The sequence below is a fragment of the Patella vulgata genome, chromosome 1 (genome assembly GCF_932274485.2).
Source record: "Patella vulgata chromosome 1, xgPatVulg1.2, whole genome shotgun sequence".
Lineage (NCBI taxonomy): Eukaryota > Metazoa > Mollusca > Gastropoda > Patellidae > Patella > Patella vulgata.
The window spans coordinates 32740196-32767661 of record NC_065879.2 but is presented as its reverse complement, the minus strand read 5'-3'; the positions used below and the strand labels follow the sequence as shown (position 1 = coordinate 32767661).

The window sequence follows — 27466 nt, the reverse complement described above, 5'->3', positions numbered from 1 at the left end:
CTAGGTCATTTCGGGACTAACATATGGTTTAATTTTATTTCAATAATTCGCTTGCGCGTAGGGGTCTTTAGCAGTGGGAGGAAACCGGGGGACTCGGAGAAAACCCACGAGGTTGGACAGGCGACCCTACTCCTTGTCACGTACAACCGGGGATTCGCAACCACGCCAGTTGACTCAATGACAGGTTTTCTGATACAGCGCGAACGTGCTAACCATTCCGCCATCCAACCCCCCGGTGTCGGGTTATAATGCTGTGGTGTCTTACTATAGTTTTCTTGTCATTAGCATTCTATAACGTCCATGAATATTGGCTAAATAACAACAAAACACAGGTATGTATATATAAATATTTATTTCATAATTTATACATTTCACAAATAAGTCTATGGAACAGCTTTATAATTATTGTAAACATATGAATATCTCTTGACAAGGACCAGGAAAAGGAAGACGATTAACGGGGAAAGAAAGACGTGTTGATGCATTGGTAACTTAATACAGCACAGCAAAACATACATAATGTTCTAATTAATCGCTGAATATAAACAAAATATTTTTTACATATTATATAATAATGTATCTACCATATTTTTTCTCAAATCAGATCATTTGATACACAAAATATAACATGTACTATTGATTGATTTTAAATATAGTACCTTTTCTTTACGCATACAAGTCATAATTAATTCTAGATTGTTCTAATTAATCACTGAATAAATACAAAATATGTTTTACATATTTTATATGTATCTACCATATCTTTTTTTAAAAGAGACCATGTGATATACAAAATATTACATGTACTATTGAGTGATCTAGACTAGAGCATATTCTTTAATTGTGTTTTTTCTACTTATTTAATTATGTGTTTCGTGTAAGTAAAATCCTATTTTACATAACATACATTTTGTTATTACGTTTCTTCAAAAAGAAAAATATTTTCTATAATAGACATAAAATGAAAGATTTTGATTTGAATATCGCACCAATATATTACAGTAATTTTATATACTATTACCAACAGTCGCTTTACCCAATAAATACATTGTTAAACTGAAAACAACTTGAGACATTTAAAGATATAAATAATTGTTCATGAGTACTTCCTGGAATAATGGTTATCCTTGTTAATTCATTGTATTTATTGCGCATACAAAACACAATTTCTAGATTGACTTGTCGCGCCAAAACAATTATAGCCTCCATTTTGTGGAACTGGACTGTTACAAGCTCGGTATCTCCATTCGAAAGCACCTATAAGAAATATGATTAATAAACAAGAATCAATGGAATAAAAGAAAGATTGCAGAGAGAGAGAGAGAGAGAGAGAGATTAACGTACAATCAGTGAGGTTAGGCAGGCGAGAGAGAAAATAGAGAGAGAGAGTACGTGCACTCAACACAATCCATGAGGCCAGACATGATATGCCTCTTTTCGTTTAAGCTAGACCTTAAAACCGGGATGCAAATTACCTAATGACAAACTTTAGAAACTGAGGAAACGCATGCTCTAACACACTTTTCAGTCACGGATGACTAGATTAAAGACAAATACGTGAACGCATTTACCTTCGTTAGTATCAACACAATCTGACCAAACTGACCATTCTCCAAATTCACCATCAACTCTCAAATTTTCATCATGAACTCTTGAATAACCAGCACCCCAACTCTAAAACGATGCAATTATTTTTAATTTCAATATTAAAAATAAATGACCGTGTGAGCTAAATAGTGTTTTCGACGTGTTCTGTACTCCGTGCTGTTTGAGATCATTAAGAAGAACATACGAATAGATAGATCACCGAATCCATGAAGACCAAGAAAATATATGACTATTTTAAGTTAGTCTATGTTAAAGGGACAATAACACTCTTGCTGGCTTGAAAGCTCCAGAAAAGAAATAATATCTCTATCTAAGTACTAGATGTTTAAGTGTCCTACCTGTTGTGTAAATTATCCATTACATCCTATTTTACTTGTCCAGAGGGTTCGAAAATATTTTTAAATCGAAGTTCCATTTGAAAAGGTTTACGTTAGACGTTTCAAGCCATTATGTTGAATTTTTCAAAATTTTTAAATAAGGTGTGTTAAGATGAAATTTGTATCATCAATTAATTGAAATATTCTAAAATAGTACAATTTGTTGACCAGAATAAAGATTGGGACATATTATTCAGTTACAACAAGAGTGGTATTGAGCCTTTAAGTAGATGTTTATTTTCTAAACGTTATCTACATAGTAAATGAAAATTCTCAGAAAAGGAAACAAAAAGCAAAAAGTAGAAAACATTACCCCCGGAAGAAAAGCAGACGTTGCGAGAGCGTTCGGGGCAGGCTGAAAGAAAACCGACAACACCAAATGATTAATGAAATATTTAGAAAATTGTATTAGATGTTAAACAGCTGGCGTACAGGGGGAGAAGGGGATTCGAGGGGGTGGCGACATTTCGGGATGGAAGGTTTAATCCAATCAAAGAGTAAAATGAAATTAAAAATATTGCTGTTAACCTATTTGAAATAAAGGGTTATTTTTTGTGTTTTGACTCATCTAAAATGTCCCCTTTCTCACATTTCTGTGTAGTAGGCCCTATACTTGAGTCTTGGGGTGTACAATGAAGGTGTTGGTCCCAGGATCACTAAACCCCTGCATGCCACTGCGTACTTCCCGCCATAATTTTATAGCTAGATAATACGTTAACTGAAATTATAACTTACTTTGCTATGAGGAAGTGAGTAAGCGTCTCTTCACAGCTTATTTCTTTATGTTTATATCAATGCGGTCGGATAATTTTATTTACCTCTGATACATATTTGGATAATCTGGTTTATGAAAAATATCTTATGCAGCAATGCAAACAGAAACTTCAATTAGTGAAATACAAACCATATCGCCATTTTGGCAGACTGCAACATTCCAGCCTGCCCGAAAGTGACAACCATCGTTGATATCTGGGGAACCAACACGGACTACTTTTGATCCTGCAATACCAGTTACGCTGCCATCAATATCTGCAAACGCTATATTTGAACCTTCGACATCGTCTGGTGAATGATCATCGAAAATACGACTGCTTTCGGGATCCTGTAACATAAAATACGAATATTATAATTTCAACAGTGTATGTGCGATTATTTCAACAGTGGTCTTAATAAAGAACAAACAATCACGGCGGAAGACATCCTCTCTGTCGTAAATCTCCCCCATAATAATAAATACAACAGTTTCATTTACACGACAAAATTCTTAGAACCATATTTTGTATTGTAATTCTTGGTAAAGACAATTTGGTTCTTTGCATAAACCTGTGGGGAGTACTTATCATAGAATATTTTTAACAAATACGTGGGTCTGGTTGAGCTTTTTATTCATTGAGAATCGAGAAAAATGTAATCTAGTTTTTGCACAAATCTGATTAAAATGCAGATCTATACTTCGTTTCGTGTTTTTTTAAATACTTTCGATGACCTCTACTATAAGAAGATCTGACAAGTTGTAGTGGGGGGTCGCGTCAGGGGTCAAACGAGCCGCCTTTGACCCTATGACGTCAGACATTTGATTAACCAATCAGTGTTGTTGTTTCTAGCTGCAACATACCGTTTCATTGGCTAATCCCTCATATCAACCAGAACACTGGTATAACAACACTTCCAATTCCTAGTGCAGTAAAGACAAGTAAAACGAAATTTTGAACTATAAAAAACGGAACGAAATAGGATCTGTGTTTTAATCAGATTGGTTTGGGCACCAAAAGCTGACGTAGATCTATTTAGACTATACTGAATTCTATTTGACATGGGTAATAAGAAAGACGTGTATAGTGGTGATAACAGATGAATGTTCTTTTCATCTTAACACTTTTCGGGATTATTTGTGTCGAGTTGCTAAGTTTGACTCAGATGACTGTGATCTTAAAGATACCTCGATGGTTAGAGTAAGAGTAGAGGGTGGGGTGGGGTACTGAGATACACGGTATACTGCAAGTTTTATATTAGTTTATATTTATCTAATAAAGCGTGTCTTATAGTCGCTGGGACGGAATGAAAATAAAATATTAGCTGTGTGCATATAATTTTAAAGTGGTGGTGTGTGTCATACTTGGTGCAAGTATGCTAACGCTTTCCATTAACACCTTATATAACTTAACTATTTGGTATTAGTATTATGAGAATTATTACTTACTATATCTCGTTTCCCCTTATTATTAATTGTTTGTCAAAGTGTCTCTTTAATTGAAAATTGTTCAGATTTAACTCATAAATAAAGATGGTTGGTTTGTTTGTATACGTCGGTAAAGTAGGAACTTGAGCTAATATTAAGTATATAATCAAACTGCAACATTTCAAAGAACATGGGAGGGTGTCTACTCAAAATGTAAACAGTAACAATTTTGTAGCTGGTCACCATGACAACATATTAAATTTTTTATCTGTTCTCCCTTCACTGAACTTATATTGAGCTACTCAAATTGCGCAACTCTTCATTAACAGTAAGTGCGTGCAGAAGACCCGCACTTCACGAAAAACAAAACCGATAAGACAAACCTGCGGACAAGACAAGCTACAATAATCATTGGATTTATATGCGGTGTTGTGAGTTCCAACAACAGAACTAACTATCTTTGTATTCTACTCGGAAACATATTAATTTGGATTTATATACGGTGTTGTGAGTTCCAACAACAGAACTTACTATCTTTGTATTCTACTCTGAAATATATTAATTTGAATTTATACACGGTGTTGTGAATCCAACAACAGATCTTACTATCTTTGTATTCTACTCGAAAATATATTAATTTGGATAAATATGGCTACGATGTTCCTAATATATGTCTTAATGGTTTGTTGTGGGTGTAATGGCGACTTGTTACGTGATGAGGTGAGGTCAGTGACGATTGATGTGGTAGATTGTAATTCGGGTATACCAATGAATAATTTGCCAAATTTGCAATTTAAAATCGACTTTCTTTATGATGACGAAACTCAAATTACCATCAACAAGGTTCTGTGCACACAGAATCAATGTGACGAGGAACCATGTTCCAAGACTGAATTTCTTTGTCATTTTGAGAATATAAAGCTTAATGTAACATCGCATGTGCAATTCCATAGAGACTACCTTATTTTTTATGCACTGACAACCACTTCAGTTATTTTGTTACTTATCTCCGTCTGCTGTTGTGTTTGTTGTATGTTTTGGAGGAGGCGGAAATCGAGATTACCCCGGTCGCAGGTCGGGCAACAATCTGTGCCAGCGCAGCACCAGCCCAAGAAACTTAATAATACTACTGCTCGTCCACTACCAATTATTCCTAATCAAAAAGATAATGAATATCCAACTGTCGACAGCACTAAAGGGCAAACTAAATACTCCAAAGCCAATGAAGAGAAATGGTAAAGGTTAAATGCTAAAACCATTGTAGATTTCGTCATAGGTCACGAGATGTAAATCGGGTTAGGGCACGTGATGTTGACAAGATTGTTGGTTAGGGTTAGGATTAGCCCCAACCATAACTCGTGTCATAACTCGTACCCTAACCATATTTAGATCTCATGACGAAATCTGCAATTAGCCTTAGCCTTTCGACCTAATCGGCTAAAGAGTGGGAGTCGTGGGTGGCACCAATCACTGAAATATATATAGGCCAAAACAGGAGCTATCATTAATCACATGAAGTATTTCATCCGCCATATTTCTACTCTTAAAATGTCATATGTAAGTGCACATACAACGTCATGTATATACATCCATACACGGTCTAAATCTACATTGTTTTCAAATGTAACCTACTGGTGGACTTTATGTACAGGTTAGTGGTTCAAACTACCAATATGTAGAAAAGTGAAACACAATTATGATTCATATGGGCATAATTGGTATTAATTTATTAATAGTTCAAACAACTTAAAAAGTATAATATTGGTATCTAAAAGATTCAAATCGAAACAGAGAAAAATCAAGTTAAACCAAAATATCGATGGAAGCTCTGCTACTCAAGAGCCCTCACAAGCATATGTGGCGGCCTGGGTAAAAGTTTCAGTGACCCCCTCCCACCCCCACCCCCCACCTTGCACTCTGTAACTGCTTTGTTCAGTGCCTGTGCTCAGTTGATTTTTTATCATTAAAGAAATCGTAAAATACATTCTTTATACTTTACACACGTTATCTAAATAACTATTTCTTAAATCAACTTATATGTGCCTTCAACTCTCCATTTGATCAAAAATACCTATAATAGATCTTGGAAAAATCATAATTCTACCCTGTAATTTGCTATTTCAAAGACCCCCCCCCCCACCACCCCGCTGCTTTGAATATTTCTGTATGCATTTAGGTAATTTGCCGGCCCCACGAAGTGTCACTCCCGGGCATATGCCCCCTCAGTCCCCACCCCATGTGAGGGCCCTGCTACTTCTGAGAACCAATTTCCTTATTTGGGATATAGTTTTAAGATAACACTCTGTGTGTCTGTCGAGCTTTCGTTCCTACGGTTTATCATCTTCCCCTTGTTAGCTTTTTAATAATATTATATACAATATATTTTTGTTTGATTCCGTTTCTACAGTCCGATAACTTTTAACAAATAAACAGTTTTTCAAATAGCTTTTTTTGTACGTTTAAATTACTGTCATTTTGAATCCGAAGAATCCAAAAAACAGACCTGCAAATTCGTGTACTTGTATCTGGTTCCGGATGTGAAAATCGTTAGGAAACAGAATAGATTCTAAATCTGGTAAGATTTGTTTAAACTGGGATTTGCAGCAAATCAAGCGCAGTATTATTAACGATCTTACGTCATAATGTCTATTATAGCATATATTTTAGAAACCTTTGTGAAATTGTAAATTTACAACACAATATATTTTCCGTATTTAAAAATATTTTAACTATTAGATTTTCAAATAAATAAACGTACAAGTTGTAATCCAAATAAATTGACTGTGAGTAATTTGGAATTAGTTACTTTATAATAGATACTTACGTCATCAGAGAATTTGGCATTCTGTACAGAACTCAGAGACGGTTGTGTCATGGTACTCTCGGTCCTAAAACCTATGGCACCAGCAGATCGATATTCATCAGTTTCAAATCCAGAAAACCACACATTGTTCACATAAACAGAACTATCAAAGAAGTTGAGACCCTTGATTGGGTAGCTTCTGCAATATAAAATTAAATATTAAAAGCATCTATCCAACATATTATTTCTTTCCAGAGTTTACATAATTTCATTCATAGTATCTAACATGGATCTTTTTTATACAGTGATCTTTATTTCATACGTTTAAAAAATACTCTTTAATTTGTTTGTTTTCATTAATTCCTCGATTGATTATTGCTAATTGTAATATTTGTTATGATTCATTTAAGTGTGAAAAATACTAGAGGTAGGCCTACATATAATATTCATATTGTTTTATCCCATTTATTTAATAAGGTTTCGTTTAATTCATTATCTATCTGTTGTTTACCTTTCAAGTATAGTTAAGATAATTAATAATTGTCGGATTAACATTTTCTATTTTAGATTTATAGAGGTGATATTTTGTTAAACATATTAAATGATTTACAAATAAGAATTCACGATATGATTTAAAATCTGCTTCTTTTAGAAATCCAAAATGAATGTTTATATTTTGTAATTGTACTGAAGTGTTATTTCATGATGATCATTCCATATTATTTGTGCGTAATTGCAGTATATGTGTTCTGGGGTTTCTGTCTTTGAATACCAGAAATCGCAAAAAGTAGATTCAATTTGATTTTAAACAAAATTTTGTTTGTATATATAATTTTATGGAAATATTTTAATTGGAAGTTCTGTAACTTAATATTACTAATCGTTTTATAGACCAAATGGAAGATAAACAAGCTTTCACTTTAATCTAAAATAAAATTGTTCTCTTTTTCTCATTTAATTATTAATAATGGTTTGCTATATTTAGATTCTACTCGTATTGAATAAATGTCTCTGCTTTAATCTAATCCAGAGGTTTTATTATATATATTTATATTATCATATTAATATTGTCAGACACACTTTGTGTTCTTACTATGGGCGTTGATTGTATCCAAGAAATCTTTAACTGTTAAACAATTTCTGCGTGAATGCCTTAAAGGCTTACAACAAAAAAAAGCCTGAATCTATTAAATTTCAATTTAAAACTAATAATATGCGTGGGTGAAATACCCAAATCAACTAAAAAAACGCGTGAATTTTTGATCCGTTACAATTTTATTTAAATGAGTTTTATTGCTTTTTATATTCTAATCTTACTATTCAATTGTTATTAGTAACGTTGCTTATATAATATTATTATGTACATGTATTCTGTATACGGTTGGTTTTTTTTTGTATTAAATAGTTTCAAGGAAAATTGCTTCATGTATTATTACTCAAGATTCTGATTTCTACAACAGTCCATGATGCTATATAAAAAATAATTTTTAACCGATTAAAAAATAGTTTTGCATTGTATTTTACTTTTTGATTTGATTAGCTGCATTCGGCTGCCTTTTTCTCGGTAAATTTTACATGGGATTATCTAAAAGATAGTTTTATGAAAGAATTCCGCATCTGTAGAAACTCGAACTCACCTCACTCCATCCCATGAATCTAAACATTGAAACCAATATTATAAATATCTGGTTATCCCCATTTAAGGTGCATTAATCTTAACACGTGGGCGTATTAAAACGGGACACCTCTTTAGTCGTTCGAGTGGGACGAAAAATCGAGGTCCCGTGTATACATTGGCATGCACGTAAAAGATCCCTTGGCAGTTGGAATTTGATATAAGAGTAGGCTTTAGTGCCGCTGCCCGGGCAAAATTTCCCTCAGAGCACCAGTCGGAGCAGAACAGTAGAACGTTAAACCCCACTACATTTCATTTCAAATATTAATGGGGGGTTGGATGGTCGAATGGTTAGCACGTGCGTGCTGTATCATAAGGCCTGCCATTGAGTCAACTGGCGTGGTTTCGAATCCCCGGTTGTAGGTGATAAGGAGTAGGGTCGCCTTTCCGGCCGTGTGGGTTTTCTCCGGGTCCTCCGGTTTCCTCCTGCTAAAGACCCCTACGCACAAGCGAATTATTGAAATAAAATTAAACCAATATTATGTTAATCCCGAAATGACCTACTTTGGGTCGAGTGGACGTTAAACCCCATTTCTCTCTCTTTCTCTCTCTCTCTCTCTCTCTCTCTCTCTTTCAAATATTAAAAATTTACTTACACATCACTAGCGATTGCAAATGAACGTGGCATGGAAATAACTTCATCATCATCAAATAATTTAGTTGGCTCTCCTATATTTCTAGATTGGCCTATTATAACAGAATCACTTAAATGTTGAACTTGGTCAGTGGATCTGAAATAAATGATAGCGTAAAAAAGCTTTATAGGTTGTCCATCAGTCCAATAGTCGCTGTATGTACGGATATGTAGCACTGTTAATTTCTGTGAATCCAAAGCTACATTCTTTTCAGATCCGAAATCTATTTTGTTAGTAGGCCTACCTACAGATTCCTGAATATGTAAATATACCCCAGGTGTTGATTCATCCAAAACAAAATGTCGCGTTTTGACGACCAAACACCTGGCATGTCGAGTTTTGGTGACCAAACACCTGGCATGTCGAGTTTTGGTGACCAAACACATGTTTTGTAATAATATGTTTGTATCTTAAATGAGATTTTAGATGTAAATTCTTGGCATGCATGAATTATAATTGTAATACTATTATTATAATTATTATTGAAATCTGTATTTTTGTTTATTTAGTCAACAATCAACAGTTTTCGCTATATATTGGCTATACAATTATTGTCGAGCCTATATAGAAATTCCTACAGTTGTTACTATAATAATCAAAGTTGATGATGAGTTAGTTGTATTTTACGTCCGCTTCCACCGAGGTGATATCGCACTATGCCTTTTTATGGTAACCGCATCGACCACAAAACGTATTGAAATCTACTTATATCGCTGCCATCCTGTGTCATCGAGATTTGAATATGGTCTTGGTAATTTAATTAATGTCTAATTAATAATTTATATAAAATATCAGGCCGAAAGAAAGACCTGCAATAGGCAGAATTAGCTTTTGCATAATGCCTGTTTAATATAGAAGGGATTCGCCCATATTCCCGACAATCATCCGCGCTAGTGTTCGGATATCCGAACAAGAATACTATTCGAATATTTTCAATTTTTAATAGAAATATATTTAAAGTGGTTTATATTCAATTTATTATAATTTCTTATTAATTATGAAATACGTGAAATTTCTGTTGACATGTGAACAATGCACAAGATTATATTTTAGCAATTGTCAGTGGATCTTTTACGTAAACCAACAATTTGTACACAAAACCCAAGACTCGGCCTTCCGTGACATCGCAACAAGTAGACGCTCCGTCAGATGCTCTTTTAGTTTATCCGAGGTATGTGAACCTGGACATGATTTTACTTCCAGAGTCTTAGCCATCATCTCCCAATCTGGTGATACAAAATGAGCGGTTAAATTAATGCAAGACTCATTTTGTTCATCTGATGTTCATACATCTGTGGTCACAGAGGCTAACGTCTGACTTGGGTCATTCCTGATTTGACGTTAGTCGGAACGAACGACATCATAGATTTCGTCCATTCTTTTTTTTTTTAGTGTTTTACTTGACGGCAAATTGTGTGATGGATTCAGGGCTTCTACCAATTCCCGAAAATGGACATTGTCAATAAGAGAGAGGGGCTGATAATGCTTGGCTACAAACTTGATCAATTTCTTAGTGATGTTTTTTGCTGCGCTGAATCTTGTCATACTTCTTGCTGTTGGCTGCATCTTGCCTGATCCCACGTCCCGTGCTGATGAAGTATCTGGAGCTACGTAGCCATGTTTCAACTCCATGAGGTTCCAAAGATTAGCCTTGATGTGATATTAGTCAAGACCATGGAGGTGTATATATTGCCAATATACACACCTCTATGTTCAAGACAGCCAACGCCATCGCGGAACTAACTGGCTAACCAAAGTAGGTAACAAGCTACTTACCGAATAACTGTCTCTGAAGACGGTAGATCTCTGTAGGGGTAGAACCCTTACAAGCTGCGATTAGGTAATTTAAATAAGCTTTGAGTGTAAATGTTGCAAGGAAAGTCGCATTTAATAATATTTGAGAGTAAATAGAATAAATAATAGATATTCGAAAATATTCGAATATGGTAATTGCTATTCGAATATTCGAATATTATATTCGCCGAGCGAATATTCGTGCCGAACACTAATCCGCGCCCTTACGAATATTTTGGGCAATTCTTAGCACAAAATTATCTGTACAATTATTTTTCAAATATCGTACAAGTTTTTCCAGATTACAGTTGTATTGAAGCAGTCCCTATACATTGCCCCATACACAACACCTATCAGTAAATGAACAAATAAGCTTTACTTTGATTTTAGAACCGACGCTTCTTCTATTGGTGGACAGTTAGGTTACATCCGTTGTTACCGTTTAAATACAAATCAAATGGGGAGCTCTGTTGATCTGCACATATCACGAGATAATATTCTAGAGCATGTGATATCATTTTTGGTTGGGTTTTTTTTGGAAATATATGATAAATGCTGCTTTATAGATTACTGCTTTTTCCATTCTTTGTAATAGATTATAAATTTAACATGTAATCCCATATACGAACCTTGCAAATGTTATACCAATAGCACTGTCAGCAAATCTGTAAAGAAAAGGTTTCTTATAGTTAGATTGTATGTATCTTTGTGCGGTTAGGGAAATAAGATCATTTAAATAATTAAAAATTTCACTAAATGACAATTACACCTATCGCTTTGTGTGTTCGGGCTTGGCGGCTACGCTATGGCTGTCCCGGGAGTGAATTTCGAGGTATAAGAGTAGCAGCTAGAGCCGGTCAGTAACATTGGCTGATCGCCTTGCACTTATGGGGTTATACGGCTTCGGGTGGAGGGTGGGGGGGGGGGGCTATACCTGTGCAAGCCGGGAAAACAGCTAGCAACCAATAATAATGATAATACAGATAAGAATACGTACGATCCGTGAATAACATTAAAGCCTCCTCCTCGTATCCATGCATTGTGATATCTGTTTTTATAAACTGTGAGGAAAAAAAATAATTTTAATTTAATAATATGACAGTGATGGGCGTCGTGAACAAGGCAGTCTATAAAGAATCTGTAATTCCATGTTTATTATATTTATAAGGGTTTTGAGCTGGTGGTGATAGGGGGGGAGGGGGGTTTGGCAATAGGGGAGGAGATATTTGATAAACTTGCACATATACTAAATTTTCTAGTGTGCAAACCTAGTGCAAAACTAATTTATGAATGTATTTCCTGGTTAACTTATAGTACAACATGGGATGACTCGACATACCGTAGATACATCTATTTATAAACTCTTTACAACATACACGTTTAGATTTCTAGAAATGCAGTTAAATGGTAGATTCCTAGAAATGCAAGTAAATGGTACTTGGAACATAATATACCTTTACAACTCTTTTTTAAGCATTTATAAAAGGTTTGTATTTATTTGTGGGGAGGGGTGGGTTTTTTCCTATAATGCAATTAAATAGCCGATTCCTAGAAAAGGTACTTGCAACATAATACAACTTTTTCTTAAACATTTATAAAGGGTTTTTATTTATTTGTGACGAGAGAGGATTTCCCCTAGTTTGCAAAATTACCAAAAAAAAAAGGATGTTGAACGATTTCATTTGACATTGTATAGGTGTGTCTTTTTTCTTTTTAATATACTTACGTGTTGGTCTGATGATGTCAACACTTACTGGGGGAGAATCAGGGTCAAGTGGATCTTCTCGCGGTGCATAATCATTATCTCCACCGATCGTGTCATCAGGGAAAACCTTTTCATCTATGTATAGACCAGCCTAGAGCATGTAAATAATTACATAAGTATACAATATTTACACGTATTTACATACTGATTGACATAGAAAAAATAACCGACAAGAAAGGGAATTAATACACAGTTCTGTCCATAGCATTATAGCAAATTAGATTTATTGGACATTTTAAGACAAATCTGTTTAGACATCGCTGCGAAATGAAATGAAATGGGGTTTAACGTCCAACTGTTCTGATCCGGCTGGGCTAAATGAAGACGCGAGCATACACCATACAGTGTGCTATGAGGGAAATTTTGCCCGGACAGCGGCGCTAAGGCCTACTCTTATATTGAATTCCAACTGCCAAGGGATCTTTTACGTGCACTCCAATGTGTACACGGGACCTCAGTTTGTCGTCCCATCCGAACGACTAGACAGCTGTCCTGCACCACTGACAAGGGGACCACGCCGGAAAATCTCGATGAACTTTCTCTGCTAAAACCGGGAGCGAACCCGTGACCCCTAGGCTAGCGAACCACCGTGGCTTCCGACATCGCTGAGACTAAATGAATGAATGAATTTGGGTTTAACGTCCTATTTCCTTCAAAAGCCAGGCTAATGACGACGGGCATACGTTATGTCGTGTGCTATGTGGGAAATTTTGCAACTGATTTCTAACTGTCAGGCCTAAATTTTTATCCCATCCGAAGGATAAGACGATTTTCCTTGACAGGCCTCATTGCTGGGACATATACACATTTTAAATTTCAACTGATGAATCAGAACAGATGTGTAGACTTTAACGAACAATCATGATCTTTACTCAAGTGTTTGGATTTTCCTTACTTACATATGATAATTATTTTCTGGGAGAGAATTATAATCCCTATTGATATACAGTGTATGTAAGGAGAAAATAACTATATTTACACTTTATTATAAGTACACAATACGTGAAACTATTTTCGGCAAGTGTGTGCGGGTTATAAGGTCAAAACAATATTGATCGTCAGCTCTTAAACATGCGTTATGCAAGAGCTAAATCTGCCTATTGAAGGTCTTTCTTTAGGCCTGAAACGTTTTCTAAAGCATTAATTAGACATTAAGTAACTGATCCACACCTTAATCAACTCTTGATGGCATCAGATTTCTCCGATATTAAATAGATTAGAATGGTTCAGCGATACTTTGATTTAATCAAATAAGGAGGACCAAGACTTAGCTTCGATCAACCAGTACGGTGGTTGAACTTATTGCACACGTCTGTCAAACCTTCAAAGGCTAATATCTTCGCTTGCAATAGAGTAATTTGAATGGCTAGGTCTTTATCTAAATCTTATATAACGTATCTTTAAGAGAACTATAACGAAGATATTTAACTAGGGGCGCATGAGAGAAACTAATACGGGAAGTGGCACCAGACAATACACTCCTTATCGAATTCACTATATTTGGAATTGGGAATAAAAGAATGCAGGTGCGAGATGATAAGAGAATATAAGTACGAGGGACATGAACCAAGTTTACTATACTTAAGTCTGAATGCATTATACTTACAAACGGGTTAGAATGTGCTACGTTGTTATTCCATTCTAAATAAGGTGTATGTTTAGCTTCGTCATATTCCATGAAGCCTGGTAACCCCACAGTTAACCCAACTGGTGCATCGGGAAATATATACCATATACCTACATTCTAAAATACCAAAATAACATAAACATTAAGGTCTAAATATTTATTATACACTTAATATTCAACAATGTAATAGCATAATGTCATATATTTGCATAACAAAATGTTTGCTATAACCTGGAGTGCTCAAATTATAAGCTTTTGGACAAACATCTTAAAGCGGGAATTTCATATTTTCTAAGAAAGTCAAAACTTTCTGTCTTTTGCTCAATAGGTTATCAATTCACTATTATACGACCATGGGCATTATTTCCCACCCTTAAAAATCATTGACACAGGAAATAATAACACAATTACCTCCCTTGTTTTCCTATTGCCTCCATGCATTAGCTACCTTCAAACGTTGGAATTTGAACTTGAAAATGATATTTTTGCCAATTTCTCAGCTGGCAATAGTGAATTATAGGATTAATATGATTATTCTATAACAAGGTAGGACGGTTTCTGGATACCATCTATTTTAAGGCTTTATTTTAATAAATTTTAAAAATATAACTTAAAAATATGAAATTGTAGCTTTAAATTTGTCTGTTTATCATTACCGATCTTATTTTTCGTAAGGGACGAAATATTAAATATTACCTCAGACCCCGCTGCAACGTTGTTTCTGAAGTAAGTCAATGGATTAGTAATCCAGTAGGTAGCTGGTTCACTGAAAACATAATTTTCTAAAATATTAATTTTAAAAATTAGGAAACGAGATTATTTTCTGAGGGATGTTGTTAGATGTTCCATATATATCAGTATCTATTTCTACGTTTATTATGCACCTTATAGCCACGATTGTCCTGGCAATATCTGAGGGGGATTTAAATACATGGTTCTATTATTTTAAAATGAAATTCCACATCTAATAACCTTTCAATAGATTATCTCACCTATCAGATGGTATTAATAATCCTTTTCTCGTTGATAAACCAATATTACCATCAAATACTGTCCTTTTCTCGCCACCATCTTCCAGAAAATAACAATGGCCCAAACAGTCATAGCCAACGTTACCTTTTAACTAAAATGCGATATTACAGTGATACGTGATTGTAAGGAGGGGGTGGGGCTGACATTCGAACGACTAGCAAAGGTGAATGAACACATTTTTAATGTCGTATTTAGTAACGGGCGAACGCTAAATCAAAATAAAAGTACGCTCAACGTTTTTGTTTGCTACATGAAATTGAAAGACAAATCAATTTATTTATTACATATAACGTGGAAACAAATAACTTCATGATGGCCATGGAATGTTATATTTACTTAAACACCCTTCATGATGTGATGGCCATGGAATACTATATTTACTTGAGCAACCTCCATGGTGTGTATCGAATGCTATATTTACTTGAAAATCTTTCATGATATGTATGGAATGCTAGTTTACCCTTCATGATGTGTATGAATTGCTGGGTTTACCATTTATGGTGTACATGAAATGGTAGTTTTACCATCTATGATGTGCACGAAATACTAGGTTTGCCATTCATAATGTGTATAAAATGCTAGTTAACCATTCATGATGTCTATGAAATGCCAGTTTACATGATAATCGTTCATGATGTGTTAGACTAGAAGTACTTACTGTTATACCATGGGTTCCATGTATTGTGTAACATCTAGCGTATGATTTGTGAACGGAATTATAATTAGCATACGGTGGATTCTCTTTGTGTCCATATTCATACGCCATGTGAAAATGTATTGGATAATGACCTGAAATTTAACAAACTGAGGTAACTGTTGTGTCCAGCCGAATATTTTATCAGTGAAGGATAGATTACCAACAATCATCTGAATTCGAGTAATTCAACATTCAAATTGATATGGGGTCTCGATCTAAAGACATTTTTTAAAGATATTATATATATATTTTACTTTAGTTGATATCGGATTATTGTAGATTAATTAAATACGCGGAGATCATATTGATATTCCAATTTATGTTGGAGACTGTCACAATCACGATTTGTTTCAAGTTTAATCAAAATCATTCAATATGCTAAAAGTACAGTAATTGCATTTCAAATGATCGACCAATCAAATTGCAGTAAATTTTAAAAAATATGTGCGGATGGCACTAATATTAAGGTAGACATTGTTATTTTTGCATTAGAAGTCATTGCGTTTCTAAGTTTTCTAACTAAATATGCAGTGAAGGATTGTATTCGAATCTGATCAGTTGATTGCATTATAGTTTATGTTTGATCAAAATCAGTTCATAAGATGTAAACTTACTGTGGGGTACAAACAATCAACCAATCAGATGGCAATAAGTCAATTAAATATGCAATTTTATCATGACCCATGCACTAGAAATATAGTTGTTTTAAAGGGTATGATGGAAAGACGGAAGAATGGGAGGCCCCCTCGTCTGGAAAGCAGGGAACCATACAAAATAGTTGAATTTCACCTAAAATATACAAAATATGCCTAATTTCCCGAAGAAATGAAATCTAATTACACAGCGTACAATCTTAATCAACTACTACGTCACCTTCACTTGGTAAAAATGTGTCTGTAATTGTCTAATTCAGTTATTTGCGTGAGCCACGGTGGCTAAGTGGGCAAGACACTGGATTGCTCGTTAGCCTGGAGGTCGCGTGTACGATCCCTGCATTGGCCGAGAAAGATCATCGGGATTTTCTGACGCGGTTTCCCCTTGTCAGTGGTGCAGGAAGGAGGTCCCATATATACATATGGCGTGCACGTAATAGATCCCTTGGCAGTTGGAATTCGATATAAGAGTAGGCCATAGTGCCGCTGCCCGGGCAAAATATCCCTGTTTTCTTTTTGATCATTCATACTTAATATGGTATGCATCGTTCAACTTGAGAACATGTCGTTACCTTTTCCAGTCTGTTGCCCCATATGATACAACTCAACGCCTTCGATATGGCCATTCTCAAATCCTCTTACAAACTGAAATGTACAACAACATCTTTTAAATAACAAGGTATTGCTGTAATACTACATCCAACATGAATGAAGACAGTATTCTAAAATATAATGGTTTGCAAAACGTTTCAACCGATTCCACTCAAACAAAGGTGATTTAAGTTCTCGTTTAACCAGTAGCCATGGCGTTAGTCTAGATTATTTTGTGCTACCTGTATACTTTTGTTACCACCGTCTTAAAAATATAAATAATACGTTTCATCTTATATTTGTGTATAATTCAAATAATTTTACTTGTTGGACAGAATTCACTATGCCAGTTTAAGAATGCGCCAAAACTCCATTGTCCCCGATATTCATTCCCCGGAGAGATAATTTAATTACAGCGTATTAATATTACTTTTACCTTGATGTGTCCACCAAATGTATCATAATTAAATTTATCACAGTTGCCGTTACTAGGTGGACAATGATACTGCATCTGACCTTCTATCAGTATATTTCTGGTAAGAAGAGAAACTTCTCCCCTCTCGTCAACTCCATCAATAACCTCACCAAAATGCATAAATTTGGAATCCACTGTAGAAGAAAGTGTGCTCAAATGAGTTAATTCATCACATTCAAACGAATTGTATGGTCTTTTATCAAACTGGTCAGCTTATTCATATTGTTTGTTTGTTTTAAATTTAGCTAAGCTGTTCCTAAGGTCAAATATGGTCTTTGAATGGATTCGTCAATTTTATTCATATTGTTTGTGTGTTCAAAGTTAACTAAGCAGTTCCAAATGTCAACTATCACTGTTGAATGGATTTATCGGATTCATGTACATGTACTTTAGAAAATACAAGTAATCCAAATACATACGTTAGAAAATACAAGTAATTCAATATTTACGTTGCACAATACGAGTAATTCAACACTAGGTAACGTTACAATAAACCAGTAATTCAATATCTATTTTACATAATATGAGAAATTTAATACTTACTCTCAACTCTTATTTGATTAGAAGAACAATCTGGACAATGAACAAGTACAGCTTCTTCGGTTTGTTCCCAACTATAATCAGTTGATGATAACACAACCTTATCACCTGGTAAAACATAGAAAGTAAGAAAACTAATTACAATCTACTATATTAAAAATCATAGTAAATTGCTGTTAGTTATTTTAATAAATGATTCTCCTTTTTTGTCATTTTTATGAGTTAAATATATTATAATTAATATGTTACGCCATTTAATAAGACTTACCAACGTTCCATGATGATACGTCATCGAGAAGATGGAGAACCGGATACGCGCCATCTGTTGTCGCTATTCTTAAATCAACCCAACTTTTATAATCTAGTTGATTATTAATATAACTCTCTGATAAAATCTTTATACCTAGGTCCCAGAAAGTCAGATCAGATCGAGCGTATTGTGTGTATGTTCCATGGTTGGGTGATATATTTTCATTGAACTTTTCAGAATTACCTACAAAACAAGACAATATTTAGAGGTTTTTAAGGGGGTTTAAGATAATTTAAATTAGATACGCCTTTTTAAATATTAATTTTGTAGAATTGAATTATTTGACAGTCAGTAATACTCTGGAAGGTGTAATAAAGAATTAGCACAATATAAAGGACGGGGGGGGGGAGGGGTCAAGTGCACTGAACATAAACTAGGTCATTTCGGAACTATCATTATATGGTAAATCTTATTTCAATATTTTTCTTTGTTTTAATATTATGAATGTATATTATATAGGGAGAGGGGATTTACATAGGCTAAGCCTGTTCCCCAATCCCATTCAGACATCCTGAATAAAACTATTGTTTATATAAAAAAAATAATGCGTATACAGGCACCGAGGGTCGCACGGGTGAATGTACCAGTCGGAGGTGCCTAGACAGTTTTAAAAGTTGATTGCACTTGCTATCATCGTTCTAGTGTTATCTTTATATTAAGAGAACTAGGTGAACTGTCTCCTTTAAAGATGCATATCCACGACAGTATTTATAGGGAAGTTATTTCCCAAGAAGCATTCTTGTTAGAATAATATCTGATTCCATGAAAAACATCTATGGGGCTTGCACAAGACAAAAATGTAATTGTATCATAAATTGGGACTTGATGATTGAATAGCTAGCGTTTATGTGAACAGTGGGAGATTTAAACATACAGCAGAATCTGCAATTCAACGGCGAGAAAGGGAGTTGACAGAGGATAGTCCAAGAATACACTTCCCTTCGATATTTATGGTATAATGACATCTAGTAACGACAATTAATGCAATCAATCTGGAGATGGACCCTCCGTCAATCAAGTCACATGACAAATCAATTTTTAACAGATAAATTAGTTTCAATATGTTTTTTAGTCCAAATATATCATCAAATCCTACAGTTTATACATGATAAGGCATCTTTAATATTAAATGAAGTTGGGAGATAAACATACGGATAATATATTATACTAAGTACACCATTGCTGGCGTATTGGCGCTCCATACATCTATATTACACCTTACCTTTCTGTGCGACTAACGTATATGCATCGTTATTGGAGATTCCTCGAATTGAAGAAGCACCATTTACTGCTCCATACATGATCATTTCTATAGCTTCAGCTAATGGGGTTAGATCTACTGATGTATCAACGGCATTTTTATTCACAGCTAGAGATATAATTCTACCAGGGTCCACATCTATTACGTAAATAAAATTGTTTTAGAAAGAAAGTCCACGACTTTATACACAAAAATTAAAGACAGCGATGATTGAAGTGGGATATGGATAGTATACACTGTGCTAATACACACTCATCTATTATATAAATACCATTGTGTATAATATCAATTTTATAGTTTTTTGGATTAAATTACCCGAATTAATCCAAGGACTAGTTTATGTATGATTTAAAAAATTGACAACATTAGGCTAGCTAATGGAAACAAGGAAACGGTCCAGTTACATTTGCATAGGATCTTGTTTTTCACAGCGGTTACGCCAACATGGAAAGGGGGCCTAACAGAAGGACGATAGAAATATTATTTTAAGGTTAATAAATAACTAATACCCAAACAAGTATTTATTACTGTTATTAAGCAGATTAGAACAACTATACAAAGCTTTTTATAATCTCTTGGAAGAGGGTACAAAATGTCAAACACGTCATATTTGAAGTCACACATGTATCACAAAATAATCTAGACAAACGTCAATGAACGCTGCGTTAAAAGTACCTGATAATCTAGAATCAAGTTTTTCAAAAACTTCAGAATGAAATATGTGTCAAAATATTGCCTGGGAAGGGAATATAGATTTAATTTGATCTACTGTCTTTGTTTCTTGCTGTTCTAATTTGGCACTGTATATAAAATAAATATAAATAAATCTAAATCATAATTTAGAAACATGGATTAATAATTATCTTACTATTTAACATATCGACAAGTTCTGATAGATCAGCTGTTGACCAATATGGATCATTACCACCAAGATAATAGTATTTTCCGAACACTGGATAACCTGTAGTTTCATCAATGACGTAAACAAGTAATCCGGGTTTCCAGTTGTCTTCATCAGCAACTTCAGAATCCTGATTCGAAGAGAGGATTGTTTAGATATTGCGAGAAGTACATTTCTATTCGGCACAAAATTACCAATCCTTTCAACTGACAAACTGTGAAAAGTTGATCTGTTAAAACTGATTAAGTATCGATCGAGGTATCAACATTTGGAAAGTTATTTGGAGAGCCGACCGGGTAAACTACTTTCCAGAAGCAACCAATAAATTTGGTTTTAAAAGTAATTTTCTTAAAGCCCAACACATTCGTTTCAACCACACTGTTCCGAAAAATAAATTTGCACAGAAGAATTTTAACGATTAATATATGGACTAAGATCAAACTGCTTTAAACAATCAGTGTTTTAACATTATTGCCCTTTATTTCCCCATATAAAACTTCTCTCAAAAATTCGCTTGCTGTCGAAGATTAAACAACATTATTACATTTATCTGTGAATTTCCTTATGGCCCTTTATTCCCTCTTGTAAACTCCGCTCAAAAATTATCTTGCTTTCGAAGATAAAAACAAAAATTATTTATTATTAAATTTTTGAACGTATATTTTGCTGTCGAAGATTAAACAACATTATTACATTTATCTGTGAATTTCCTTATGGCCCTTTATTCCCTCTTGTAAAATCCGCTCAAAAATTATCTTGCTTTCGAAGATAAAAACAAAAATTATTTATTATTAAATTTTTGAACGTATATTTTTTTAGAAGATCAGTATAGTCATTTATGTTATTGTAAAGTAAAACAACGTTTTCTTACAAACCTCGTGTGCATAAATTAGACCATTCCGTGGGGAGAGCTTTTCGACAGTTTTCGTAAGTTTAGTCCAAGATGTCTTTTCTCGTCCATGTAATTCCAATGTTCCACCTGGGGCGATTCCGATAAATTTCTCATTAAAAACAAACGGGCCTTCTTCAAGAATAACTGGATCATAATCAAATCGATTGCCTGAAATTCAAACTCTTAATATTGTTGTATGTGTTTCTTTATGGAAGTCAGTAGATTTGAAACACGTTAAGGATTGGTTTAGTTTGGTTTCGAGTGTTTCTTGTCGGGATATTACATTAAATAAACAAGGTGTCACCCTTTGTTATATTTTACAAGGATGAGCTGTTCTAAGCTAAATGCAATCCAGTCACTATCTCAAAATCTAGTTTTGTTTTAATTTATTCGTTGAACCTGAAAAGGGTAAACCGATAAGACAAAATACTCATTAGGGCAGGGCGGGATGACAGTCTCGGTCTAGTGCATCGAAAAACGGTTGTTCTTCTGTGGATACAAGAGAAGGATGCAAGACGCCTCGGACAGTTTTATCTTTTCATGAAAACACTTTTTACGTTCGGAGAGTTTGTATGACGTGTACTATCTGTTCTGGTGGTGTTTTTTTCTTTCTGTTATCTGTTATGTTGTATTTCTCGAGAGGCTTGCTGGGAAACGGAGAGGGAGGGGGGGGGGGCTTATTAGTAACAAAATGAAAATTTTAAAATTGGCTTTCGAGCGCCAGTTGTATGAAGCGACTCGATAAACGTCACTGAACATATCCCATGTAGGTAGGAGAATACTAATTGTGTGACTGTAATAACCAGACGCCAAAAACTGACATTCAATTCAGATCCTTCGCGTATTTCGCCGAACTTAAATTATTAGAAATATCAGTAAAAACAGAAAAGATTGAATGTAAATCAGTTTATATACATTTATATTACATTATTATGTCCATTTCTAGGTGCCAAAGATTAGCAATTTAGCTCCTTTAACTTACCTGTTAATACTATCCGTGCCTTTCTCTCATATTTACAGTCTTCTGAACCTATGTCCATTTGACCATGTATTAAAATATACTCTACATAGACTGTATAGTCCCCCTCAGTACTCCATATTAATCTTCCACCGGGTTGTATAATAATAGCGTGAAGTTTAGGAGGACTTTCATCCAATAAAACTGGAGTAGTTATATATAGTTTACCATTATAGTCTGGTTTCTGAAATAACGGCCATAATATGGTGATATTAATTTAACAGGTAATACCCGAACATTCTAAAGAGCAAAACAAAGATAAATACCATGCAAGTTGATACGGTACATTTTTCCTGGACATGATATTCGCAGTCTATAGTGAAATAAAATAATTAAATATGAAATTGAAAACCTTTGACTAAAGCGTTGGCCGCCATCAGAACGTTCCTTGGTTATTTCAGGCCTGCACAATGGGCAGTGGTGAAGGGCGGGTGCCTGGCAAAGCATTCCGTCTCTAGAGTCGTTCGGATTAGTCACAAACCGAGGTCCCGTGTTCACATTGACAACCGGTAAAAGAAACGGTTATCAACAGTTGAATTCAATAAGGGTAGGCGGCAAAATTTCTCTCATAGCCTTTATTTCCTATAAATTTTACCGGTTAACGCAGGAAATTAGGATGTTGCGCACAGATATTTCACCCCTTTGTTTTTCCACGTTTGAATTCTTTACTAAACTCTAGTTCACGATGACCAAAGAGAGCTGAAGTCTGGTTGATCATGCTGCGCTTTAGACGAAATTGTTAGTCTGTAACAATTTGTGACATTTTAAAACATGAATATTAGCGGAAACAGGTCCGCCATAGCAATATTAATTTCTCCAAATTTAATTATGAACATGAACTGTTTGTTTGATATCACCTGTCGTTTATCTTACAAATATTTGTATGTATAGTAGGTTTTCATAAAACAATAAATAGATATTTGCTTTAGATCAATCAAAATGTGAGCTTATAAATCCAAGTCCAGATGTTGTATATTTATTTTTCTGTTTGGTCATTAGGAATACCCCAGGTATCGAAAGTCAGAATTTTAAAACTTTATGGCATTAACTTTATGGCATTAACAAAATTCATCCGATTATGAAAATCAAATATTTTTGTAAGTTGAATTTATTGTGACGGACTTTGCTTCCAAATGCTGATTGGTCCGTCACTATCAACAAAATGTTATATAATTTGGGGGAATAAAAAACGTTTGTATATTTATCTGTACGTTATTAGGTTTATTACTTACTTTCTGGTATATATAAATAAAACATTAATGTGAAAACGGTTCACTTTCACCAAAGATATGTATATATGTATAAGTTTGAAGTTGGATATTAAGGGTGGAATTTTACTCATCATAAAACAAATAGTAACCTTGACAAATTTAATCTTAATCTTTCCTCATAAAATATAATTTTACTCTTACTTTCTTTTTATATAAAACTTATTACAGGGTATCAAAACTTAAAGCTAGACCTTGGAATCATACGGCTTACAAATATTTACTGCCTTAGTACCTTGGCCTAAATTTTTTTTTCTCGGCCAGTAATTCGAGTAGATGAGACTGATTTCTGTTATTAATAAGGTGATGCTAAGGATGTTATTTTCTGAATTTGACTGTTCTTTAAGAGCAATGGTAATACATAATATTTTATATCGTCACCTTTAATATATTTGGGAGCCGCCGCGGTTGCTCAATGAGTAAAACTTTGGATCGCTAGCCTGGAGGTCTCGGGATATTTCGGCGTGGTTTCCCCTTGTCAGGACCTGACACGGACAGCTGTCTAGTTGTTGAGATAGTACAAAAACCCGAGGTCCCGTGTACACATTCGCGTGCAGGTAAAAGTATATAGGCTGTAGCGCCGCTGTTCGGGCAGTATTCCCCCCCCCCCCCTAGCAGCACACTGCATGGCGTATGCCCGTCATAATAAGCCTAGTCGGTGCAGAAAAGTAATTAAAAAATCCACCCTATCTATACTCTATCTATCGGTAAAATATAAATTACGAAATATAAAACGAAAGAAAGCAATTAAAAAATAAAAACATCGGAATCTAATCAGATTAACAGAATTTCGAGAACCGTCCGAAAACAATAACAGATAATTTATTCATACTTACGGTATTTTCCGGCCACGTCCCAGCATCTGACCATCTCATTAATCCCTCAGTTTGATCTGGACACATGGCATTAACATTCCATAAATTGACCAATAAACTGGCCACTAATAACACTAAGAACATGTTGAATTTATTTGAACACATTGTAATATCAGCCAAAACACAGAATCTCTTCACTCAACTTGTATTGTTCACGTTCGAGGAGTTAAATATTACATAAGTTTTTGAAAAGTTTATCACTTGTTACCGTTTGTTTAATATTGGCATAACATGGCGATTTGTAAAGGTTAAACTGTCTTAAAAAGTACTTTGCAGACTAGTTGAAGATCAAAAGAGGCAGTCACTTCTCATCAACTACAATATATACGATTAAGGCACAAAATATCACACTGTGTTAGAGAAAAACAAGAAAAGTTGAATATTAATGAAACACGGTGACTCTCTTCCTCTTTATTACTCTACATTTTAAAGGAGCACTCTCTAATGTTTTACTTAACTTATGAATGCAATGAAATTGGGTTTAACTTTAATGTTCTACTATTCTGCGCCGAATGGGCTAATGAAGACGGACATTCGCCATACACATTGCTCTGTGGGAAATTTTGCCTGGATAGTGGCACTATACTATACCCATATCTTGTGGGTTTATGCATATCTTCATCAAATCAAGTAGTTAAATTCACATTAGAGAAATGTGCGCAAACACGATTATACACTGTGATAATGAATGAACTTTCCCCCCAAAAAGTTTAGGATTGAACGATTAGCGCCCCATTGCAAAATGCGGACGTAAAGTTATGTACGCGAAGATTTAATTTGCGAGATCTTCACAGCCTCAGGTTCCCTTTGAATTAAGTCAAAATAAAGCGGGTTCATCTCAGTAGTTCTTTCAAAAAGTCTTTTTGGTCAAGTTGTCTGCAAATGCTCAGGAAAATTGTAGAAGAGTATTACTATAACGTCTAAAGATGCCAAATGGCGTTTCAAATTACTGACTGTTGAAATTTTCATAACTTTTTGATGCATATTAACTAGCAGGTGGTTTGCCTTTCGCGATGATTTGTAAAGCACACAGTGAATGTATAAATGATCTTGAGAAATATTAATTGAGACATATGGGTAGAAGGTCCCAAAGAAAATCTATTGGGCTGATCTGTATACTTCGCCCGGTAAAAAAGAAACTCTTAACCGTGAATGGAAGTATTCGGATCATAATGGTTTACCCGTTAAAACGAGAAACATCTGAATTTAGTAAAATTAGAACTTGCATTTACCACCCAAACGATGGGGGCTGCGTCCTTTAATCTTTGAGAAGTTTAAATCAAATATATAATATTTGACTTGACGCGTGGAGGTAAAGGTGACAAAATAGGCTAAAATCTTGAAATATGTTAAGTAGGAAGATATATAGACTGTGATTCTACTAATACTAAATCTAACTAAATAACGTGGCATGTATATTAATACATAAATCATTACATATCTCATGATTGTCTTATATCGTAATGATATTTCACTAGCAGTATCCAAAACTCAAGAAATTTATAAATATCTATTGCTTGATTTGGCAATTTATTTTAATTTGGGGGTTTAGTATAGAAATTGGGTCGCAATATTTCTTTTTTGGCCTGGCCGTAATTTGAATCTAGTATTTAAAAATTCGAACAATTACAATGGCTAAACAGTAGATTCAAGATTAAGGAGGGATAAGAGCGTGGGGCAAGTGATAATCATTCAGTTACATTCATGCAAAGTATATCTCTTTTTGAAAGTTCAAATCTTTTCTTGGGATCTTAAAATGTATAACCGTAAACATAATAAACATAAACAAGAGAAAATAAGTAATTTTAATATCTATTTGTTTGTTTATTAGGCAGCCGCGGTGGTTCAAGACGCTGGCTCGCTGAATAGATCTCGGGTTCACTCCCGGTGTTGGTCTAGAAGGTTCCTTGTGATTTTCCAGCGTGTTTTCCCCCTTGTCAGTGGTGTAGGAGTCTGACAAAGAAAGTGTCTAGTCGTTCGAATGGTATAAAAAAAACACCCTTGGCAGTTAGAATTTGGAATATGGGTAGGCCCTAGAGTCGCTATCCGGGCTAAATTCCCCTCATAGCCCATTGTATTCTCGTCTTCATTAGCCTAGTCAGTTAAACAGTTAAACCCAATTCCATTTCCGACTCTCTGGTTTAATGTTTGTAAGTTCTAAGTTAATCTATAAGTTATAATTTGACATTATTAGAACGAAATTAAAGTCAAACTCAAATTTTCTGGGATTTCAATCTACCTACACTATAAATCAAAATGTGTTACGTCTATGAAGACACTTACCCTTGTATCGATAATGATATCAAATAGTGCTAGTAATCAATCCAACTCAACACTCAACACTCGATTATGAAATATAATTTAAAGGGGGAAAAGTTTTATAAAGCCGGGAACGGAAAGTGGATTAAATTTATTTACTTGCCAATGTTACGTTTCGTTTTTCACTTTGTATACAAGGTTGTTTTGTATCCAAACTATTAAGCATAATAC

The 27466-nt window shown here is 34.6% G+C and overlaps 1 protein-coding gene across 2 annotated transcripts; it reads right to left on the bottom strand.

The window, feature by feature from the left end:
* Window positions 1-335: 335 nt before the first annotated feature.
* On the bottom strand, window positions 336-27359 carry LOC126815660 (protein DDB_G0287365). 2 transcript variants are annotated; one of them, XM_050541466.1, is made up of 23 exons: window positions 27260-27357; window positions 24938-25291; window positions 22798-23017; window positions 21799-21983; window positions 20891-21053; window positions 19984-20160; window positions 18720-18944; window positions 18455-18559; window positions 17873-18045; window positions 17418-17490; window positions 16154-16284; window positions 15456-15586; window positions 15160-15229; window positions 14443-14580; window positions 12798-12927; window positions 12069-12132; window positions 11701-11736; window positions 9239-9373; window positions 6989-7166; window positions 2890-3087; window positions 2299-2340; window positions 1572-1674; window positions 336-1257 (listed from the first exon to the last, which is right to left on the bottom strand). In XM_050541466.1, exons 2-23 carry the CDS (start codon window positions 25079-25081, stop codon window positions 1145-1147), a joined length of 2934 nt encoding a protein of 977 aa, XP_050397423.1. In that variant the 5' UTR covers window positions 25082-25291; window positions 27260-27357; the 3' UTR covers window positions 336-1144. The 2 variants fall into 2 exon arrangements, with proteins under 2 accessions (XP_050397423.1, XP_050397432.1); XM_050541475.1 differs by lacking the exons at window positions 336-1257; window positions 1572-1674; window positions 2299-2340; ... (1 more) ...; window positions 6989-7166; window positions 9239-9373 and adding an exon at window positions 10312-10345 and having other exon boundaries at window positions 27260-27359.
* Between the last annotated feature and the right edge of the window lie 107 nt (window positions 27360-27466).

Coding starts and splice junctions, on each gene's coding strand:
- LOC126815660 (XM_050541466.1), bottom strand. CDS start 25,081: ATGTGTTCAAATAAATTCAACATGTTCTTAGTGTTATTAGTGGCCAGT. Junction 20,161..20,890: donor ACTTGTCGATATGTTAAATA/GTAAGATAATTA, acceptor TTTACGTAATAG/ATGTGGACCCTGGTAGAATT. Junction 18,046..18,454: donor TAATCAAATAAGAGTTGAGA/GTAAGTATTAAA, acceptor TTTCTTCTACAG/TGGATTCCAAATTTATGCAT.